The following is a 22,912-nucleotide window of genomic DNA, read 5'->3' on the forward strand; positions in this document are numbered from 1 at the left end:
TACACTACATATACAGTAAGACACTGCTCTGCACTACACTACATATACAGGTGGACACTGCTCTGCACTACACTACACATAAAGCAGGACACTACTCTGCACTACACTACATATACAGGTGGACACTGCTCTGCACTACAATACACATATAGCAGGGCACTGCTCTGCACTACACTACATATACAGGAGGCAGGGCCGCCGACAGGGGGGTGCCCTGGGTACAGCCTCTGGAGGGGCCCGGGCAGCTGTTCACAGTAGGGATAGAGGATTAGGGTTGCCCAGGTCAAGAGAAAGAAAGTATACTTACCCGACCCCTGTCCGGATTCCCTTTAATAGAAATGCCAGCGTCATAATTCTGAACTTATCCTAACCATCATCCGCACTGCTGATCCAATGTGTATATATTGATATGTACTACAGTGAGCCTAGGAGTGATAATTACATTGTGAAATATAATGCCTCAGTCCTCATGCATTTAAGAATAAACTTTTCTAACATTATTTTCAATTATTTGACAACAAATCATTTTACAGATTGGAATCTTCTAGAAAGTAAGTTTAACTAACAAATTAGTAAGGAGGGAGAAAGAAATCAACTTAGAAAGTTTGTTAATAATAATAATTAGCACTAACAAAATGACACGATAAAGTTATATTATTGTTTCTATGTAATTGTATGCTTGTCCTGCTATCTGATGTCTGTGTTTGTCCATCAAATCCAATTTACAATGATTGGGCCATTATTATGTTCTTGATCAAAATAATCTAATAAGAAGTTTTATGTTCTCATTAGCAAGGTTGGCAGCTGGTAGGACTATGCTGCACCATGTTAGAAAAACACTGTATTTAGGATCAGTTTTTAACACTTCTATACCCATGATTTTAACCCCTTACCGACGCAGCCTGTTTTTGCCTTCCTGACAGAGGCCTTTTTTTCAAATCTGACATGTATCACTTAAGTGGGGATAACTTTTTTTTGCTTTTACTTATCCCAGTGATTTTGAGATTGTTTTCTCATGACACATTGTACTTTAAGTTAGTGGTAAATTTTGGTCGATACAGTCTTTTTTTTTTTGTGAAAAATACCAAAATGTCGTAAAAAAATTGAACATTTTGCAATTTGCAAAATGTTAAATTTTCTGCTTGTGAGACAAATAATCATACCACTCAAAATAGTTCATAACTAACATAGACCATATGTAAACTTTATGTTTCATTCATTATTTCAACTTTCTTTTATTTTTTTTGGACACTAGGGGGCAGCAGAGTCAAAATTATATACATAACACAGTAAACGCTGCAATTGGCTGTTCACATTTGAACAGCCAATTGCAACGATCGCCGATCGGGGGGGGGCATCGCTGCCCCCCCTGGGCAATGAGGGAAGATGTCTGCTGTCAGGGACAGCAGACATCGTCCCTCTGTCACCGCGTCTCTAGACGCGGTGACACTTTCAAGTCATGACGTACATTTACGTCAAGTGTCGGGAAGTACATCCCGACCATGACGTAAATGTACGTCAAATGTCGGGAAGGGGTTAATGACATAATGATAATAATAATAATAATAATATGTAATATGTGATATCACTACATGTATCCATAGTGACCTATTCCGTGGGTGATCTGGGACCCGAGCACCCATGGAATGATAAGCACCCATGGGCCACGGCCAGAGCTCACCCGCCGCTCGCCGCCAACCTGTGCCACTGAGTCTGAAAACACATTGGCGGAACTACTGGGCAGTCAGCGGCGGGGTCCCTGCAGCAGATGGGAAGTCAGCGGCGGGATCCCTGCGGCAGATGGGAATTCAGAAGCAGGGTCCCTGCGGCAGATGGGAAATAGTAGCGGTATTAATGCCGCTACTAGTTCCTATCCACTGCAGGGATCAGCACTGCACGGACCTCACTGCGGCGTTCCCCGGATCCCCACCTGCCTCTGTCCCGGACTAGGGGGGAAGTCTGTGGGGGCCCATTGCCGGGCCACACCCTTTCCCTAAAGGACACGTCTCTTTGAGCACCCACCAGCAAATACACAAATCGGCACCCCTGCATGTATCCGCAAAGATGTGTAGTACACACCCAACTTAGGAGAACAGTAGGAATAGGCATCACATTAGGGAGGTAGCAAGAACAGTACAGGAGTAGGGCTATAGGCAAAATAATCTAGGACACCATCCTCCTTTCTTCCTGATGCCCTGGGCTATGAATAGCTGCATACCATTGGTGCATCCGGTGCAGTGCAATGGCGCACATGAAGACTAATGAGTCTTCTACTGCCTCTGGCAACCTCTTCCTGCCATCCACTGTTTTTGCCTGTCACCATTTGCCTCTCCCAGTCACCCTCTACCACTTTCTGTCGCCCACCAGGCCAGGCAACAGGGGGGGGGGGGGGGTGGGTGGGTGGGTGAAGGGGGACATCTCCGTTTTTTTTTATGCTGTCTGTTCCGCCGCTGGCTCGGAGCAGACAACAAACACCCTCTCTCCTCTCCCCCCGGCCCCTGTTACCTGCCATCTGGTATTTGCCATCTAGCTGCGGAAGCCATGGTAGGCAGAGGATGGCTCTGCTCCTGTATGCTGCTGAGCATGCAGCAGGAGCTAAAAGAATATGGCTGCCCCCATACAGACTACACAAAGATGGCCGCCGCCCACCAATGCGGAGCCAGGGTTTCCTTCTCCAGGAAATATAGAGAGGACAGAAAAAAGGGGCGGGGCTTAACAGAGGAGTGTGAGGAGAAGATTTCCTTAAAGTATCGCATCTTTTATTAAATTGCACCATTTTTGTATTCTATGAAAATATTTTTTATATCAAGTTATTTTAAAGTATTGTATGTAATATTTTTTAGGAATAAATAATACCACCTACCATACTGTTTGGCAATATTTGTTCCTCAGAGTGCAGTTTTTTCTTTTTTGCTCTTACTGTGTTATTTTCTAAGGACTGACTATCCTTTATCAAAACTGCTGCTAAATTTGAAGAAACCCCGTAGCAGCGCCTGGTATCAACCGTACGGTTGATACGCACATTTCTTTCTCAAGATTTGCTTAATGCCTACTTCACCTTTTTAATTAACCAGGTAAGTGCCTTGGGGGAGAGAGTATCTATCTATCTATCTATCTATCTATCTATCTATCATCACTCTGATCTATCTATCTATCTATCTATCTATCTATCTATCTATCTATCTATCAGAAGTAGTTTGTAGAAAAAAAATCTAGACACATACACACACACACACACGTGAAGAGGGTTTTTTTTTGGGAGGGGGCCCGGAGATGTCCATGTTCAGGGCCCCAAGATTTCTGTTGCCGGCCCTGTCACCCACTGCCGTGTTGAATATTGTAAATTTGGGTTGGGGTAGAGGAGAACCCAAGTTATATTTTTCAATTGAGCTTACCACCCACGAGTTCCGCCACTGCCTGGAAAGATCTAGCACCAAAACAAAATACCAACATACTACCAAGAAAATAGTCTAAGCATCTGGGAGATGAAGAGCCAGAAGGTTAGGATGGCAACAGCTGAGAGGTGTTGGCCAATCCCGGGCAGCATTTCTGGTTCATTTGGTCCCTCTGGCCCAAGGGCCTGGCTCAGCATTTGTCCAAGTTGATCCTGAGCCTGAAGCAGCAGTGGGCTTAACACTTACTTCTCCTCTGACAGCTGTCCGGGTTAATTAGACTCAGGAGTGGGGAGACAGCAGTACCATCAGCCCTGAGAATACATTAATAAGAAAAAATATTCAACTTTAAAATCTTTAATAAAAAGTTTCATACTTATATTTAGTACGTTTTAAATTGTTCTTAGTAAAGGTGTCCCTCACATTCAGTTACTAATAGCTTTTCAACACTCTTGCATGCAGCATTTATTCTTCATTTAGACACTTATCACCAAAGCTTAAAGGATCTTTAAATATATTAACATATTATAACAATGGGACTTATTCAGGTACCAATGTTAATCAAGTAGGGCACATTGTACCTACAGTATGTTCGGTACAATGTGTATATGACCGGTCCTGCACCACCTCTCACAAAGCATATGCCAAAGTAAGGTGACTGACAGTATGCAGCCATTTGGGGGGTGTCAGTGATGGTATACATTTCACAAATGGGAGGTGTGTCGCGGCTTTCGCCTTTGCAATATGGGGATGCTGAGGCCAGGTATCCATCTTTTGACTGAGATTTTCTGGCTTCAGTAATGTAGATGTGGGAGCCTGTATCTTTAACCCATGCATGTCCAAACTGTGGCCCTCCAGCTGTTGTGAAACTAACATCCCAGCATGCCTTGCCATAGTTTTAGCACTCCCTAATAGCAAAACTGTGGCAAGGCATGATGGGATGTGTAGTTTCACAACAGCTGGAGGGCCATAGTTTGGACATTCCTGCTTTAACCTCATCAAGCCAATGATGTTGCAGAGTGATCTAAAAATAAGCCCATTGTCATAACAGCGTGATCACCTGATCACATGATTGACCATAAATGTGGCCACATGATTGACCATAAATCAGAAGTATTCAAATTGCATTTCTATTTTAAACATTAATGCACATTTTGTACATTTAGGGAGACATTGGGGTGTATAGTGTATGGATTCTACATGTCTATATGACCCCCTCCACTTTTCATAATAGGGCCTTGAACATTTCTAGCTCCAGGCCTATTCAGTCCTTATTCCGGCCCTGGATATACCTGACCGTTAGGGGGAAATTTACTAAGATGGAAATTCTATTGAAGATGAGATGTTGCTTAAAGCAACCAATCATAATCTACTTCTTATTTACTTAGCACCTTTGAGAAGATAACAGATAGGGGGCAGGATGCTCTAACATCCGCATCAGCACTTCGCCGCACATCGCCGACTACCACAGGCATAATTATCGCATATGCAATAATTATGGCAAAGGACAGCTCTTGCGTTAAGAGCTGTCCTTTGCTTTGTGGCTGGCGATGCGCAGCGGGTCACCGGCAGCTCCCCCCTCCCTCCCTTACCCAGGGCTACTGCAGGCGGGTGGGCGCTCCTCCTCCTCCCCGGAAGAGGATTTACAGTACAGGGAGGAGGAGGTCACTGGTCCGGGCAGCACAGCGCTGTACTGCCCGAACACAGGTGAGGGGTGGTCAGTGCGAGGTGGCAGAGCTCTGTGCAGGGCTGCGTGAGTGCCGTTAAGAAGCCCATAAGCTTCTATAGGGTTGTCTATTTTTATTTTTATTTTTTTCACCACTTGTCCATTTATAGAGCGCTCCAATACCCCCAATTTCCTCATATCAGTATTAAAGCGGAGCTGCCATAACAAATAGAGCGCGGTCCACATCAAATCTATTTCTATAGGGTTTCGCTGGCGATGCCCCCGCAGCAAAAAGCCACCATGCGGGTTTTCCTGCATATCAAAATGCAGTAAAAACACGATAACGGGGCTTTTACTGCATATTTCGTTTAGAGAATCCCGCCCAATATCTGATTCGTTGCCCATAGCAACATCTCATCTGAGATAGATCTTAGTATATAAACCCCTTAGTATCTTGAGGGCTAGGTTAGGGAACCTTCGAACTACATGTTATGTATATAAAAATTACGCCTGCAAATAAAGTATTGGTGAAGGACATAAACTTGGCAACTGTTTATATGTCTAAACTTGGCAACTGTTTATACGTCTTCAGCTTCTTAGAGCAAAAAAAAAAAAAGGGATTCTGCCAGAAAACGGGCTGCGATATGCAAACAGTAGATACATTAAGTCAGGGTATTAAACCCAGTTGATTAGCCTACAATAATTTACATGTGGATTACTAATTTTACATTCTGAAATCAATAAAGACAACTTGTTATTCTACCATTATTGAACTGCAAGTCAAAGCATGTAACAAATGACATTAAAATGTTTGAATACACCAAAACATTTTTGTTGCATGTATTTCTTGCTTCCAGCTTGGCACACTGAGGTCTGGGGCTGATATGTGTTTTTTATTTTTTTTATGTTAATGTTAATATGCAGTCTGTGGATGGTAATGCTATAACCACTGTTTCGTTTTATTGGTCTAATTTTTATTGTCAGTAATTGCTGAGCCAAAACTAACCAGCAGAGGGAGCCTGGGAGCTTTTAAAGTATAAGAAAGAGCCAGCTGTATAGTACGCTGCTATGTTACAATGTGGAAGTAGATTTAGACAATGGGAACAAAAATAGATTTGTTTTTATGTTTTTACTTAAACAGTATCTAGGACCTGATTCAACCGTGGTTGCATATTTTGTTGTGCTGCGTCTTTGTACGCAGCAGATCTGAGATGATATGCTAGTGCCTCAGCCATTGTCTTGTGTCTTTTATCATTGCTGGTACAGCAGATCCACTGCTTGTATACAAAGGTGCCGCATTGTACACACAACAGTTCCCTCAATGAACCGCAGAGCAACCCAGTGGTTGCTCAGAGTATCCATGGCAACGAAGCCACCAGGGCCAGTGCCACTGCATACAAGGAAAAAGTTTATGGGTGAGACACGCCCACAGATTTCACCCACCAATGAAAATGAAATGAGCTGATGAATTGTCCTTTTACTAAATATTATTAAGCCCATGTTTGGTTGCTTGAGATAGTGATTGCATGGGATCCATATAAATGGATTACTACCTACAGCATATATGGCCTAATTCTCGTTGGATCGGTAAGCAGTGAAGTTCACTGGTTACAGAGCGCTAAAACGCTGCCCCGCCAAACGGCCACCGAATCCCCTCGGTGCCATGCATGGGATGTGTTCCCATGGGAATGCCCAGCGTTTTCAATGGGACACCCATAAATGCGCATGTGCAAACCATGACCAGTGGGGCTGGGGTCCATTTCGCATCACAACGAGTGATCCTGAATCGGGCCAATAGTCTCAAAAAAAGAAACAATCTGCCCAATGAAAACTGCTGTGTTTTAAAAACTGCATAGAACTTTTCTACTTTAAGGAACGGAGTTTAATATAAACTGCTGCCCAGCGAACTGAGAACTAGAAAAGGTTGTGCATTAATGTTGGGATTGATCACCCTGCCCTTTAACCCTACCCTTATTAGGAAGACCAGTGACTTGCAGCACTATAATGCACTGCTGGGCTGATGCCAGTGAGGATATCATCCAATGAGGCATGACGGCATTGGCACTATTATATGCAAGAAAATTATGCAAAAAAACAGAGCGAATAAAATGACTGTACATCTACATTAGCAACAGACACTGGATATCGATTTTTCATTATAGTTAGGGAGAGATGGAAATTTCCCCCTCCTCCCGCTATCATAATGAAAGAAATTTAAATAAGACAACCAATGCAGAAAGTGCCTGATGTATATATTAAAGATGGTTGTGAGTAATTGTGCTCTTCATCAGCTCCGTTCTCTAATTTGCAAACAAATTCCATTGATCAGTAGCTACATTAGTGTCACCCATAGAGTTTAACATAAATACATTGTCTTTCAATTATACCCCTCTTATCCACACAAAACTGCCTTCATTATGAGTTCCAAATCCGATTCAAGATTAGCCCCTAATGGGGAAAAGACATGATGTTTTAATAAATCAATTCACTGCTTAGATTTGCTACATAGTCAACTACACCCAGCGGCGCATAAGGGGTTAACTCTACTCCCAGGCAGTTGCAAAGGATTTAACAGCCTTTTAAATGCAGATCCTAATCTTTTAGAAAGCCCTTAGCAATTGTGACTGCACCGATGTCACCATCGCTAGCTAATAAAATCAATAAGTATCGCAAAATATCGCTTAATCATTTTTTTACTGACATGCAACAAAATCTACACGCTGAGAATAAAAATTAGTATTTGGTTTAGCCAAATGTCAGCCTAATCGGCTTTCCTGGAAAGATTCAATTACCCATAAAAAGGAAATCACAGCTTTTCTATCTGCATGATGTTAACAATGAATATGCATTGCTCTTTCCCTAGGTCTGCTGAGTTCAAGAATATCATCTCATCTGTGTGACTAATGATGGCTTCATAATTACTGTATAGACCAAGAACTCAAGAAAAACAGGCTATGCCTTGTTTGACGGCCTTATCACCGAGCAAAAGTGAGTATAGTTGTCCAAATCTTCCAGAGCTGATATGTGTTAACAAGTCAAATATGTCCTGTGGTTTAAAATACTGATCTGCAGTCTTCAAATTTGTCTGTGCAACAGATATTCTATGAATCAAGCTCCTTGGGGTATATGACATCAGTAGCGAGTTCTGTGCAACGGGCCAATATTGGAGATCTCAGATGTAAAGCATCAATGATTTAAAGGGCAAAATAGGCACTGGTCTTACCTGTACATTTCTTGCCGCCTGAAATCTCTGAAATGGAGTCTCTGTACAGAACTCGCACCCCATGACATACAGTATAACTTCTAGACTCTTATATGTCTTTATGATTTACTCTATAGTAAAGCCATTACTTTGGGGCTGAGATGTCAATGCTGAACGGATATACAGTTGTACAGTAGATGAATTGCAACTTGATATTATTATTATTATTATTATTATCATTATCATTATTATCCAGTATTAGTACTAATAGTAGCAATAGTATCTGTACTACAGTGGTGTTAACATTTATAAAGCCCAACATGTGCTGCAGAACCGTACAGTAGGCAAATAACAAGTACAGTATGCATTAATTACTCAGCACAATTACAGTACCGAGCACAGTATCACCTACTGTACTGTAAAAGTGGTACTTGTGTAGTTTCACGGCGCCATCATGGCGCTGTGCGTCTGTGTCCAGCTACGGAGCTGAAAACTCCATGCCATCGTATATAGTTCGTACCCCCACTATCCACGTTGGCATAGAGTTGATTTTAGATAGCGTGGCGGGCGTAGCGAGCCACCAAGTCCACAGCGTGGGCGAGCGCAGCGTGGGCGAGTGCAGCGAGCCCCGCAAGGGCACTAAGACGCACGGCGGCATGCTGGCGCAGTGAAAGTACACAAGTACCGTAAAAGTAGACCTATAAAATGAATTAAGCTGCAATTGACAGTTTTCTCTAAAGATACAAATAATAGTTTTATGCTGTAAATGCAGTAAAGTAATATTTACATTTTTTTGCATTAAGTGAAAAGTTTAGTTTCAATTATGTTAATATCTACTATCTCTCTCTTTCTCTCTCTCTCTCTCTCTCTCTCTCTCTGCCTCTCCCTCCCTTTATCTCCCTCTCTCTGTTTTATATCGTAACTAGTAAAAAGCTCATTTTTGCCTAAGATATGGTTTCTCCTGGTTTGTTAATAAATAGCCAAATATATGATGTCTATCTTCAGTATTTCATTAGCTCAAAAAATCTCCAGCACTGCAACATACTGGTAGGTTAATGTTAGTACATATGTGTGACTTTAGATTGTAAGCTCCACTGTAACAGGGACTGATGTGAATAAATGCTGTAGTACATGCTCTGTAAGTGTTAACTGTTACCAGTGTGGACAGCTGCAATACTGCTGAGGAAATGTCCCACAGGATAACCCATAAAATCATTCCTTAGCCTGAGATGCTGAAGGCTGCAGCTTTGTAAGGGTTAATGTGCAGTGCCAAAGGCTGCACTTCCCTGGCTGTATTTTGCTTGTTTCACTAGTGCCTTTTAAGCATCCAGATTTCACTGTAATTCAATTAGTCTGACTTTAAGGAAGGTGGGGACATTTGCTTATTGGCCAGTAAGCGACGCCTCTTTCTTATGTTGCACACCAATCCTGTAGCAGTGAGGAGGAAAGAGAGAGAGACTATGGAAATGTCTAAGCAAACAGCAGCTCTTGCCTTGAGTGGCTGCTCTGGGCTCTCTCAGACCCCCCCTTCTGCCTAGTAAAGTGCATGAGATCTCACATGATCACCCGGCGGCTGTGTAAGCCTCTCATGAATACATCATCTGCAAGATTAGTGCTCCTACCTGCACACCCGCTGCGGGTGTCAGCACCCACCTTTTTTATATAGATCTATATATACACTGAGTGCCTCTGCATGTGTACTGCATCCGTATACCCAGCAAGGACTGCACAGATTGAAGAGCACTCGCATCCTGCCTGCTTCATGCAAGATCTATAAGCAGTGAGTCTTTGCTTTAGGAGGGTGGGACTTTTGGGGGGATTTTCCTCCATCCTACAATTTTTTTTTGTCTTCTTTAACCCTTTATTCAGTACGTACACTTTCCTGATTGCTGATGTATGATTGTATCTTGTTTTGCTTCCTTGTGTTCCTCACCAAGTACAGGAGCAGCTGCAGCTACTGTGAGGCTGATGTAGAAGACGGCTTTTCATGTGTCTGATGTTGGATATCGTGGATAGTCTTATTTATTTCAAACTGTTTCCTGCTCTTACAAGTTGATCTCCTGGGGACTGGACAGCTTTGCACGAAAAAAAAAAAAAAAGCGTGACTTTTTTCCCCCTCCTGTTGATGCCTGCGGCAATATCTGGACCTCATCTTTATGTATGTGGCTGTTTTATGCAGAAGACTTGGATGCATTTCCAGGAGTTTGTTGTTTTTTATTATTTCACCCCCCCAATAGAAAGCAATTTAATTCGCCTCCCGTGTATTGAGTTTGGATGTAAGACATCAGATAGCTCCTAGGATTGTTCGATTTCTACAAGAGCATCACCCCACTCAAAGGGAGGACAAGGACGGAGGCGGGGGGTGAGGATACATAAAGTACCCCCAAAGACGCAGACTGCTCAGACAGACAGTACCACGTCTACTTTACAGTAGTACCTTTGGAAAAAGCAATTTACATTTTTTTCCCCATAGATGTTTGAAAGAGAAGCTCTTGTACTCAGTATGCCTTTAAGTTGTGCATCAGCAACAGCTTTCCCCTAAAGCTTGCTTTCCTTGACATTTGTACAAACCTTTTAACCAGCAAGTGCCACAAACACAAATTCTTGCATACAGTAACTTTCTGCAGAGCAATTGGTGTCACATACAATCTGGACTACGCAGGAGCCGGGAGACCTCTTCATAAGCCACTGACTTAAATCATACTATCCACTGAGTTTGGTACTATCACTGGCATCTGGACCGTAGTGCGCCTGAGGTGCGTCCAGGGAATGTGTCCCTTGTTTCCCAGTCCTGCTCTGTGTGCAGGGAGCTCTGTGTGAATGTGCACCGCCCTGCTCTCAGTAGCAGCCACAGCTGCCTTACGGCCTCCAGCAGCTCCCTGAGCCAGGCTGTCTCTCCCTCTGCTGCAGCAGTGTCCCTGACACATTCACGCACCCTTTCCTATTAACTCCAAGGGAGAAAAAAAAGCAGCAGCCCTGTCCCTGCCTAATCCCAGTCATCTCCTGCTCGGCTTCTCTAGATCGCCTCTATTTGCTACTCTCGCGCCCCCTCTTTTTGGCCGGGAGTGATGTTGCACGTGGAGATGTTGACGCTTCTGTCTCTGCTACTCTGGATGTGTGTTTGCAGCCAGGATCCTGGCTCCAAGGTGGTTGCTGATCGTTATGCGGTGTACTGGAACAGCACCAACCCCAGGTAAGGAGGGGGAGGCTGTGAACTGTAATGCTGCTTTGTACTAAACACACGCTGTCCAAATTCGGCTGCAGCCACACGTAGGATGTAATGATCTAAGTACTGTACCCAGGTAACAGATATCCTGTAGGAATGGCCGTGGAGCACTTGCACTGAAGGAGTAACATCTCACTTTCACTGTAATATGCTCAATTTAAAAAAAAAAAAATTCTTCTTGCATTGAGCTGTGGTTACGAAATTGTAGACAATAGTCATATAAGCTAGCATTTACACATATCTCTATGAAGGTGTTGAGAAATATTGTGCTTTATAGCGTAGAAAGAGAGGTGTACCTTTTATTAAAGCTTTGTAATCAATAGGAGAGAATCTAAGCATTAGGAATGACTCACCAGGCAGCACAGTGGGAATGTTCTTTGTGTGCTGCGTAAACCGTTATGTCTAGCAATGTTACACATAAAGTGTACCGGCGGCTATCATTACGCCTTGCATTACTATCATCTTCCTGTGTCCAATAGGGCTAAGCGTGTTCATGCAGCAGTCAAGCCCATGCTTGTTAGTCCTTTCAACTTTCCATCTCTATCTCTGCTTTCCTTTCTATACTTGTCGATATCCTCAGCCACTGACAAAATCCAAACTGAAGCATAGACTCAACCGTTTTTGTTTAAACAGTTCGAGGAGAAAAAGTTTTAGGTTTCTTTCTCTGACCCCAACCTGATGACTGCCACAGTGAGGGTTAAGCAATATCACCTTTAAATGAACAAACTCATATCTATATGTCAGATTCCACTAGTGTCCCCATTTCTCTCCTAGCCTCGTCCCCTAGCAAACATGTTTCTTTGAAACATAATGAAGCTTTGAACCAAATATCTCAGACAACTACTCAGTTACTAATTAACTTAACATAAACATTTTTTTTCTCCGGGAGTTAGATCTCCCTTAAAAATGTGTCTGCAGCTGCTTTGGTTAAAGATGATTAGAACAATGAAATACGAGAATAGGAATACTTTTGGAAGTCTAGGACAAATTAACTTGGAAATAATACCCATCAATGTGATTAAAGGGCATTTGTGTTTTGGTTTAGGGCAAGATGCTGTGATTAATAGTTTCATTGAGAGTATGTAGTCATAACTTTCCTGAGTTATGGTGGCTAGTGTTGGAAGCAGCACTTTTTATTGTTGTGTGTGTGTGTGTGTGTTTTTTTACCCCTCTAACTGCTTTGCAGCACTATCATAAAATCCCATTCCCCTTTTATAAATGGTCACCATATGTTTGACAAAGTCACCTGGGTTCTATATTTTTGTCTTGTTAAAACAGATGTGCACCAAATCTTTCTTTACCTTGGAGCTAGGCTGAGGACATTTTATCATGGGTTATCTACGCTATATGCCTGTGATACTGCTGTTTAGTTTGAGATTAGTACATTGATTTTTGTCACAGGTCATGTTTTTTAATAGATCACAATAGCCTGCAGAAAACTCTCTCGCTCAAGAGGGAACAGCAGAATAATCTCCCAAGTTAACAGTGTTTGCAGTTGATACAAAAAAATAAAAAAATAACAACAGCTAACAGAAAACCAAGTAACAAGTTACCGCTTTCTGATGTAAATAGATTGTTCTATGGCCTGGTTCTATTTTGCTTATTGCATGCAAAAAGGACTTTTTCAAAAATGTCCACAAAAAAAAAAAAACATCTGAATTCAAACAAAACATCTGGAAATGGTGACTCATGCAGCAGACAAAAAAGTAAAATAAATAACACAGCAACCGAAGTGTAATATATAACTAGAGCACACATAAACCTATCACTTCCAATCTAGCCTGCTAGATGAGCTTTACGTTTTTTACACCTAACATTTTATCTTTCTAATGTGGCACCACTGGAAATGTGATTGGCCATTGACTGCTTAGTGAAAGTAGCAGTTTAGCAGGGCATGTTGAGCAGAATTCTGGCAGAAAGTTTGAAAGCAAGGCCAAAATGTGCTCTCATTTTTCTTGGAAAATGCCAGGTAGAATCTGGATCCTATTAAATGCTTTTCATAGCTCATTAATTGCACTGTAAAACATGCAAACAACTGATAAGAACATTTCTTTTGTTCTGTGACTTCAAGATACAAATTAATGGCTGCAGTTGCTTGCCTTTTGTATATAGAGTCCAGCGTAATAAAACAGTGGTAGTGAAAGCCTAAATAGGCGGGGTGCTACTGTGACTGCCATGATTTATTTGATATATAGTTAGCTTAACTTGTTAGGATCTTTGATGCCTTACCACAGACAGCCATACTGAAATATGCACACTGCAAATACTACTTTAGGAAAATAACTTTAGTATTCCTGTAGTTGCAAATGATTTAACTGGAGACATAATCTTGAGTTACATGCCACATACTCCAATGTGCAGTAAAGCTCTGGCATCTATTATACGTTACATTAACAACCTGGTGGATTCTGTCAGTAGATTTTCCTTCCAACAGCCTATCCTCTCTATGCAGAAAATGTGTTTGAAGAACAAGTAATGAACTTTTTGTTGACTTTTTGCCAATAAGCTGCTGAAATAATTAAACGTGCCTGGTCCAAAATTTGTCTGCCTGGAATTTTGAAATATTGCATTCATAACAAATCATTAATATAAGTCAGACTTGTCAATTAGCAATATGCAAAAGCTGTGGTGTTTATCTCATGTTTGACACCACAAAAGAGTATTTTTATACAATGCCTGAGTGAATATGTTTCAGCTCTCCCTTAACCTCATAACCTATTTTTTTTTTAGCTTTATATAATTGCTCTCCCTAACAACTGTATATACTCAAGAATTCCTACTGTATATACTCGTTATGTAACCAACCACTAACACCACCGGTAATTTATTATCTAGACTGGCAGCACTTTTTTTTAAGTGCTACAAAAGCAGACTATGAGGTTGGGTTACCTGACAGATGTCTTAGTCATTTAAAGTTCTACAGGAAAAAAAAAGAACTTAGAAGTTTTTGGTTTTGATATATTTTTGCCTAGGTAGCGCTAACAACTCTACACGATCCGCATCCTTAAATTGTTCTCTTTCCTTACCCGGTAGACCTTTGCAAATTAATAGTAGGTTCTAGAACACCCAGTAAGGTGACTGACCCACAGTCAGCAACTTTTACTTTTTAATCAAAAAATACCACACGCCACGTGAAGATAATTATCTTAGTGTTTTTTTGGGGTTTTTTTTATAAGAAAAACAAATTGACGTAATAATGGGTGGAAAGGTTTAAATATGTGCAGATAACTGTTACGATATGATCACAGTCCATTTGTAGCATACAGAGGAGTTTGCCTACCTCTCTATGCATGGCTGCATACTGAAATAGCTTTGTTTCAGCTAAATTCTTTTAACTCTGTCTCTCGATACTGCAAAACCAGGTCTATACTTGCTCTGGGCTTCTTTTCAAGATTTGGAAACCATTGGGGGGTAGCAAAATAAAATAAATAGTCACGTTCCTGATACATTGGTTCCTGTTTCCCATTTCCAAAGGGATTTTTGATTTGCCAATTTCTATTTAAGGGACAAAGAGACCTGTAGTCCAATAAATTTTTCATGATTAAAAGTGTAGCAGCAGTGTTCTCAGTAGTTCATTACGTGCAGCTTGCTGGCTTTAATAGTGTTACTCTTGCCTGTTATAGCTTTGAAAGAATACCTTGGTTATTTCAAATGGGTTCCTGTAGCAGACTTGTATTTTCCCCTTGTGAATCCCATGCAATCAACAGTAGTTTTACAGACCTCATCCTTTGAAGGAAGGGCACCTAGTTAAGAGAAAATTACCCTCTTGTAATTCTTTCCATTTAATCTTTTGCAAATGTCCGTAATGAAAGCACTACATTCCACCCACTGGCCCCGTTTCCTGTTATAGAGGGATAGATAAAGATGAGTCTTTCTTTCTGTCCCCTGTTGCTATGGACCCAGCAATCTACCAGCTCCATGCTGGGCTGAGAAAATGAATGAATACAATTAGTGCTTAAGGAAAGTTGGCTTGTTCTGTTTTAGGAACATCCATAGACAATCACATGTATGCACGTCCATAGATTTTGTTTTCTAACTCACTCTACCTTGGAAAAAAAATTCTATCTTCAATTCATTTTCAGAAGGGTTTACACATCACTTAAGCAGTCACCAAAGTTAGGTGTCTGCTCAGTCAGTCTCACGCTGATTAGCAGTCAATTTGTTTCTCTTTTTTATTAGCACAAGCGGTTGAAAGTGAAACTTTTTCGGAATGAATTAACAGTTGAGAAGGATATACTTTTAATCTGTGTGCGTATAAAGTTGTATGATAATTCCTATAAAATGTGTACACAAATTTTAATTCTGATGATAAAACGCTGCTGCCCATTGCCATTATGTTACATTGTCCCTGGAGATATGGAAAACCTTCCTACCTACTAAACAGCAGCCTTATATTATGGTAATACTGTCGCCATTCAATTTGAAAAACCCAAAATACCCAAAAGAACTTAATAGCAATATCTACCCTTTAAAGGAAGCTGGTATATGATCTCGCACATTGTCTCCTCATTGAAATTTGAGTTGTATAATTGAGTGACAAACTCAACAAATTGAGGTTTTAAGGTGACAAGAAGTGGTGAAGGTTATCAAAAAAAAACTTAATTTCTAAACAAAATGTTATTACATATTCGGAAAACTGGCTGAAAAATATGGCGGGGATTTTTGAAGGGTGGACATTACCGATCCTATTTTTGAAAACATACTGATCTAACTTCTTTCCTAATTGTAATTAGCACACTGCATCCTTTATTATGTAGAGGTGGTTACATGCTAATAGCTCAGCATCTGGAGACAGTTTAAAATGCAATAGTTTGTTTTTACTTAATACATCATTTGTAACTTGTACATCGCTATAAACATTCTAAAAACGGAAATATGATATTTTCTATAGCTACATTTTTATTTTGGTCATTTATACACATAATAAACATACTGTACTTGCCTTCGTATATGCCCATACATGTATATGCTAGTGTTTGGTGATACAGGCATCTATATGTGCATGGTCTACATGCCAAATATATGAAGTATATTTCCTCTTGATATTATCTTATAAAATTGCTTAATGTTTAATCCGGTGCCTAACCCCCCTTTCCGGTATCTGTTGTTATAGAATTTTTCGTAAACTTTCCAAGGTGCATTTTACCTGATTTCCATTAAAATCTGGTCAACAAACATGTTACAGGCTACAGTAACAGAAAAATATGTATCAGTATACGGTTCTCTGTGCTGCACGCTGCACAAAATGGCTTCCCATTATATATTTTTTCAAAAATGGCTGACTGCTGTCTTAGGTGTTCCATAAAAGGACAATTCTTATCAGACTAATGTGACTGAACACAAAAGGGGGCCATGCAAAGCAAAACGCTGCTAGTAATGCGAACTGGGTTCATTTCCAGAAATCATTTTCAACCGACTGAATTTTTGCAGTCTGAATGGACTGAAGAATAGTTTTTTTGGCAACATAAACTTGGTAGATCTTTCCAAGCAAGATTATTGCAGCAGGCTTGAAGGTTTTATGGTAGTTATTCCCAACGTTTATTTCCATCCTTGTTAAAAAGAACAATAGATGAGCACAGTATCCAGGTTTAAGTTTTAGGGATTAGGTTTCACAGATCCTCCTGAGAACACAGGAAGGTAGGACGGTAGTATCTCAAGATTCTCTCCCTGGATTATAGATGTATTGTACCAAATAAACACGCAGTGCATGAAATCTGATATGAAGTGAATTGTATGTCTCCAATAAATGTTTTCAAGTACAGGAAGAATAAATGAAATGCGTTTTACTTAGAGCCAGGTATAGTTACAGCTAAATATGCACTAATTGTATTGACTGGAAAGACATATGTCTACTGCTAGTGACAACTTGCGTACACATAATCCAGGTTCTACATTCTACACTATTGAACTGAGGAGATCATATAATTTATTACCATTACGGCTTTTTAATCACTGTTAACAAATATTGCTTATACCATGCATTTGGCATGTTTCCAGCAAAATGCCCACATTTTCCGTGTCAGATAATATGTGAATAATATAATTTACAATTATCGACACATACTACAAGACACAAGGAATTAGTACTCCAGTCTTAATTTGTTTTTATCTATTGTTTTATGACTAGATAACCATACAGTAGGGTCATTCTATATACTGTGTGTATATATATATATATATATATATATATATATATATGCATTATATCATGTTTTCTGACTACAATGCAAAGTTATATAGAGCCAAAAAAGAAATTGCTTCATATATTTTTTTAACATGACTAAGGTATATAATAAAACTATAATAAATTGGCAAATAGCTACTTAGGGGATGAAATGATGGGTTCTCAGCTAGGTGCTGAAGCATAGTCAGATTCACATATGAGATACCGTAATATTAGCCATTACAATTTGGCAGTTTATATTCTCCATCATTGATACTTTGGCCGGTGCCTTCGAAAATGCAAGTTACTCTGACTATTGTTCATTGTTCTTTTATGACTGGAAAGTCAATGTTAGTTTTTATTGGCTGACCGATTTTCCAGAACGTATAGTATGTGGCAGACTATTCTGTAAATGTCAGTATTTCAGTTGTAAAGAAAGCACTTTCCCAAGTACAGGAAAGCCACATTTAATCAGAAGACACCCTGACACACTGACATTGCCACCAACATTGCAATACAACCTCTGGCCCTTAAGCAATCATGGCACTACAAATACCAACATAACCTGCAGGAGCCACACATTGGCCCGTATTCAATGCGACCATTGAGGGGGTTAAACGGCAGGGATCCCAGAAAAAAAGTGTTCCTCACTGTTTAACCCCCACGCCAGCCGCTCAACCTATTCAGGGCGTCAGAGGACAGCGAGGATTCCCCCAAACCGCGTGGCTCGCGGCTAATGCATCGAGCCCGCATACGCCATTTTCGCCTCGCTCCAAGAACGGAGCGAGAGGGAAACAGCATATGCAGGGGGTCAGTTGAATACTGACCCTACTAGCTGTCACAACGAGCCCCCAGCAGTGAATACACCCCATTGGCTAAATCCAATAAGAAGCGACAATGTGTTTGTGTGTGTGGTAGTGTGTGCGTGTGTGTGTGCGTGCCTGTCCCTGTAGTGTTTGAATCTTGAATACATACTGCATCACTTCCACTCGGTTCAGCAGTATCCCCCCTACACCCCCCCCTTCCCCAGCCATGCCATTGAGTGTTAGTTATACCATATTTCTGCCTAATTGTGTAAACAGGATATATATCTAAAAAATATTTTTGTTTGCTGATATTGCTTAGTGCTCTTGAGGTTTCTATTTCCAACTGTCCTGGAAGTTATTAGTGTCTGTCAAACCAATAATTACTGCTAGTTCCTAGCTCTCTGTTCGAAAAATCCAGCAAGTAGGGAAAGTAAATGAGGAAGGCATGTTTATTACGTTAGGGGGCTCTATGCACCACTTTGACTTAGCTGTATCTATTGTTATTAGGCTTTGCATAATTGTATGCTGTTGTATTGAATCACAAGTGGAGAACTGTAATGCAGTTTTGTACTATTTTTATTACTATTTTAAAAATTATCATTAGGCCATATTATACAGTATCTATAAAGTGCTAACATAGCATATGACACTGAAATATAATTCTAAAGGCATCGGAGTACAAGAGATAGAAAAATACAGACATAGAGATAGGATAGTGTGAGTCTGAATGATGTTTTATTACTTGATATAGCAGTGTAACATCTACCTGTGTGTTACAGCTGAGCTACAGTGGCAAGGTTGCAACTTAATATGCCGGGAAACCACTACAGTAGCTGCTGCCCCATGTATTCCTATGGTGGAGTGAGCCACGGCTAGGACACTTGGCGGCAGAGGTGACCATGGCTATATCTGTATGTAGTAGACATTGTGTACCCTCTATATAAACACATACAGCACAAGCACATGCGAAACCTGGTCCTGAGTATTTAATCTTACAGTTCAGAAAACCAGGGTCTATATAGTGGATACGATTCATTCATATTTCGTGTATTACTTTGCCAAATGGATAGAAAAGCAATACACAAATAATTCGGCATGCATTTGTAGTTGTTAGTAAAAGGTTATTTTGTCTGGCATCATGTGTGTGTGTGTGTGTGTGTGTGTGTAAAAATGGTATTATGTTGTATACCAGCCCATAAAGCTGTACAAAGGCTGGACTCAGTCATCGGATTCTCGAGAGATGAGAAGATGTTCTATGGTCAAATATCACATTTGCTTTGTTTTGCTTCTTTAAGATACAACTTTTGGTCCATTTTTAATGTAGAAATATATGATATTTAGATAGGCTTGAAAACCCTACTAATACATCTCACACCCACAAATGAATGTTCCGCTCATAGCATTTTCCACATAATGCCAAGATTTTGGATGACCATATGCATGATTGGTTTAAAATCTGGGGCATTAGGTAAATATGATAATTAAAACCTCCTATGCGCCAGCAGGCTATTTATTTACTTTATTCATATATTCCCTTCCTTTGTGTGTAATATATTAGGGTGACTTGCCAGCCGGGCTACAAGCGGACTGGCGCTCATTATGGTATGCAAATTTTGTTTGTCCAATATTCATTGCCGTACTCCAGATTGCGCTCTGATGAGCTTTCTAAGTTTAATAGTGCGGATTTACGAAATCCATGTGCCCGCTTCCAACGCTGCGTGAAAATTTCTTGCCAACATAAAGCTGGCATTAAGTCACGCCTATGTGATTGGCTCATAATTAAACTTATAAATGAGGTGAAATCATATCCCAAAACTTTCATATATGCATGTTCTCTTCTTGTTTGCATGTACTTGATGTGTATTATACATGATCAGCATAATTAGTTATAAATATGGCACTCTCAACAGGTATCTATGCATCAATGCATATCTATGTGCGTGTTTGTGTGTTTGTGTGTGTGTGTATGTGTCTTTTGTTGTTTCCTGCATTGTACATCCTTATTTATAACATAGAGGAATTTTAACAGTGGCAGTTGATGTTTTAGCGACTTTTATAGGTATTTTAATTTGTATTTTATATGAATTTAGATCATAAAGCGTACAGTGATTGGTCCTTCTGTGTGAATATTGTTACTTGTGAGACAAGAGTAAGAAAAGAAAGCTCATGGCACAAAATGGCTTACAAACCATAATACGCTATGAATAAGCTGTACCGAGTAACCTTTTACCGTAGGTCTTTTTTTCATTCTTTTAGTGGTTGCGATTGATTAAAGATACAATATGAAGAAAACATATATTTATTACACCTCTGTTTTAAAACGCTAATACTGTTTTTGTTGCTCCCCAAAGTATTCTGTGCTGCTCGGGGAAAACAGTGAAGAAATAAGAGCTGCCAAAAAGTGTGTCTCTTTATTACTAATTAATCAGGCAAAAAGGCACCTCACTGACAGAAGCAATGTCAGCGCTGACAGCCTCTCTGGGATATTTTATTTGAAATACTGTAAAAAAAAATAATAAAACTAATTAAATGATTCTCAGAGGGGGTCGCTGGACTATTAGCTGACATCATGATGCACACGGCATTTTCCTTAAACCCTGGAATTGAAATGTTTTGGATAACACCCAAAAGAATACCTAACAGAAGACCTCTTTAAGAATTGTGTTTACTGGTTATATATATATATCGCTTGAAGTTTGTTGCCTGTAAGTGCCGCACCTCCCCCTTATATCTATCTATATATATATATATATATATATATATATATATATATATATATATGCTGTATATAGTAAATGAACTATAGCTCAGCAAAGGCAAGTGACAATTTATTTTTAAACACTATTACAAAATATGCTGCCTCGAAAAAAATGTAGGTATTGCCCTCATTATTGTTTGGTTGTTGATATAATGGATTATATGATTAAAATTATATATTATTGCCACAGAATTCTTACTTCCCCTGACTATTGAGCTTACAATCTGGTGTCAGCAACCTTACACACAGGTAGATACAATGACCGATTGAAGGTCACGAGAAGTGACACCAATTAATTTGGGTTTCTTATTTTAATGTCTGCCAGTCTGCTCAGATCCTCTGAGATCCTATTTCTCCCAGATACATGAAATAATTGTTTTCTGATGCTAACGTACATGTAACAAGTCTCATATTTATTAAAAGTTGCAATACAATATATACGAAGGTGTGAAAAGGCAGGGGAAAAATCAATAAATATTATCAGTATATATAGTTATGTTTTTTAAATATATTGGTTTTATTAAATGACAAGGATATATTAAAAACTTAAAATGTATTTTATAATTTAATCCAACATGAAACCAGTAATAATGAAACAAATGCGGTCTTGTCTTACATTTTGGTGAATATAGCTGGTGAGACCAAGTGAAATCTGTAGGAATAGTGTATATCTTGCAGGGACAAACTCCATGCCAAAATGGGCCCTGACCTAATTTTCCCAAAACGACATCACAACCAGGCCTACCCAAACCATTTTTAAGAATGCTGCAATGAGGGCGTAAACACGTTTCCCGGGACAGCCCCCCGCTACGCACGCACACACACACTCACACACACACACACATACTTTTTGCAACCCAAACGTTTTACCTCACAACTCTTATTTTTAACCTTCGATGAACCAAAATGAACAGAGCAAGTAGGAATTGTTTTCTAAGACGGTTTCACCTGTATTTTCATTTCAAAATGAAAACCCATCTGCTTATCTGTTCCCCTTCTGGGCCCCCAAGCTCCAGACTGTCATGGAGAATATGGTGTAATGTATATGAACGAAGGTGGAATTACAAGTTCAGCTTGTCCACTTTATTCAAACTGGATCACCACACCATAACTCGACCTGAAGGAGACGAATAGATGACATCATAGAGATTATGTTCTAACAGGATACTCCCAGGAGGTAGCATAATTGATTTACTCAGACAAGGTTAAAATGATATACAGTATACAGTGATAAATAATAGTTATGTTTTATTTGTGTTCGTTTTGTCCCCACAACATATTTGTAGCTCAGAGAGAGAGAGTAATTAGTCAGTTGCGCATCACCCGAATTATGTTATAGTACATTGTATTTCTACACAAAGTATAGATATATTATATTTATTTAAAAAAAAAATCCCTGCAAATCATATGCTTTTAAATGACTTTATGGAAAATGGAGTGCCTGGTTAGCTACTAGTACAAAGTGCTTCAACACATTGATGATTTTTGTTTCTGTTGTTCGGTTTTTGTAAAGAGGGATGGAATACTCAGAGGTAGTGGCTGCTTCTCAGAAACAACCAATTTTCGTTTCATCCAGTTGAGTGCTAATTTAGCAATACTTAAAGGTTTCATTGCCTTGTAGTTAATTAGCACCAAGCAATGAATGCTAACAGAACTATTAGTGCACATTGTCAGCACAGTGATGTTCTTTGTGTGACGG

At 39.9% G+C, this 22,912-nt stretch overlaps 1 protein-coding gene across 5 annotated transcripts in view; it reads left to right on the forward strand.

Moving 5' to 3' along the window:
* The first annotated feature begins 9,716 nt into the window (after positions 1-9,716).
* The window catches only part of EFNA5 (ephrin A5), a 350,956-nt gene continuing 337,760 nt past the window's right edge, over positions 9,717-22,912 (forward strand). For 2 of the 5 annotated variants that reach the window (XM_083151700.1, XM_083151704.1), the window contains exon 1: positions 9,717-11,453. In XM_083151700.1, coding sequence (XP_083007826.1) covers positions 11,329-11,453 — 125 coding nt within the window. In that variant the 5' untranslated portion in view covers positions 9,717-11,328. The remainder of the gene's footprint in view (positions 11,454-22,912) is intronic. The other 3 variants (XM_083151702.1, XM_083151701.1, XM_083151703.1) reach the window with 3 other exon arrangements.

The sequence above is a fragment of the Crinia signifera genome, chromosome 1 (genome assembly GCF_055691185.1).
Source record: "Crinia signifera chromosome 1, ASM5569118v1, whole genome shotgun sequence".
Lineage (NCBI taxonomy): Eukaryota > Metazoa > Chordata > Amphibia > Anura > Myobatrachidae > Crinia > Crinia signifera.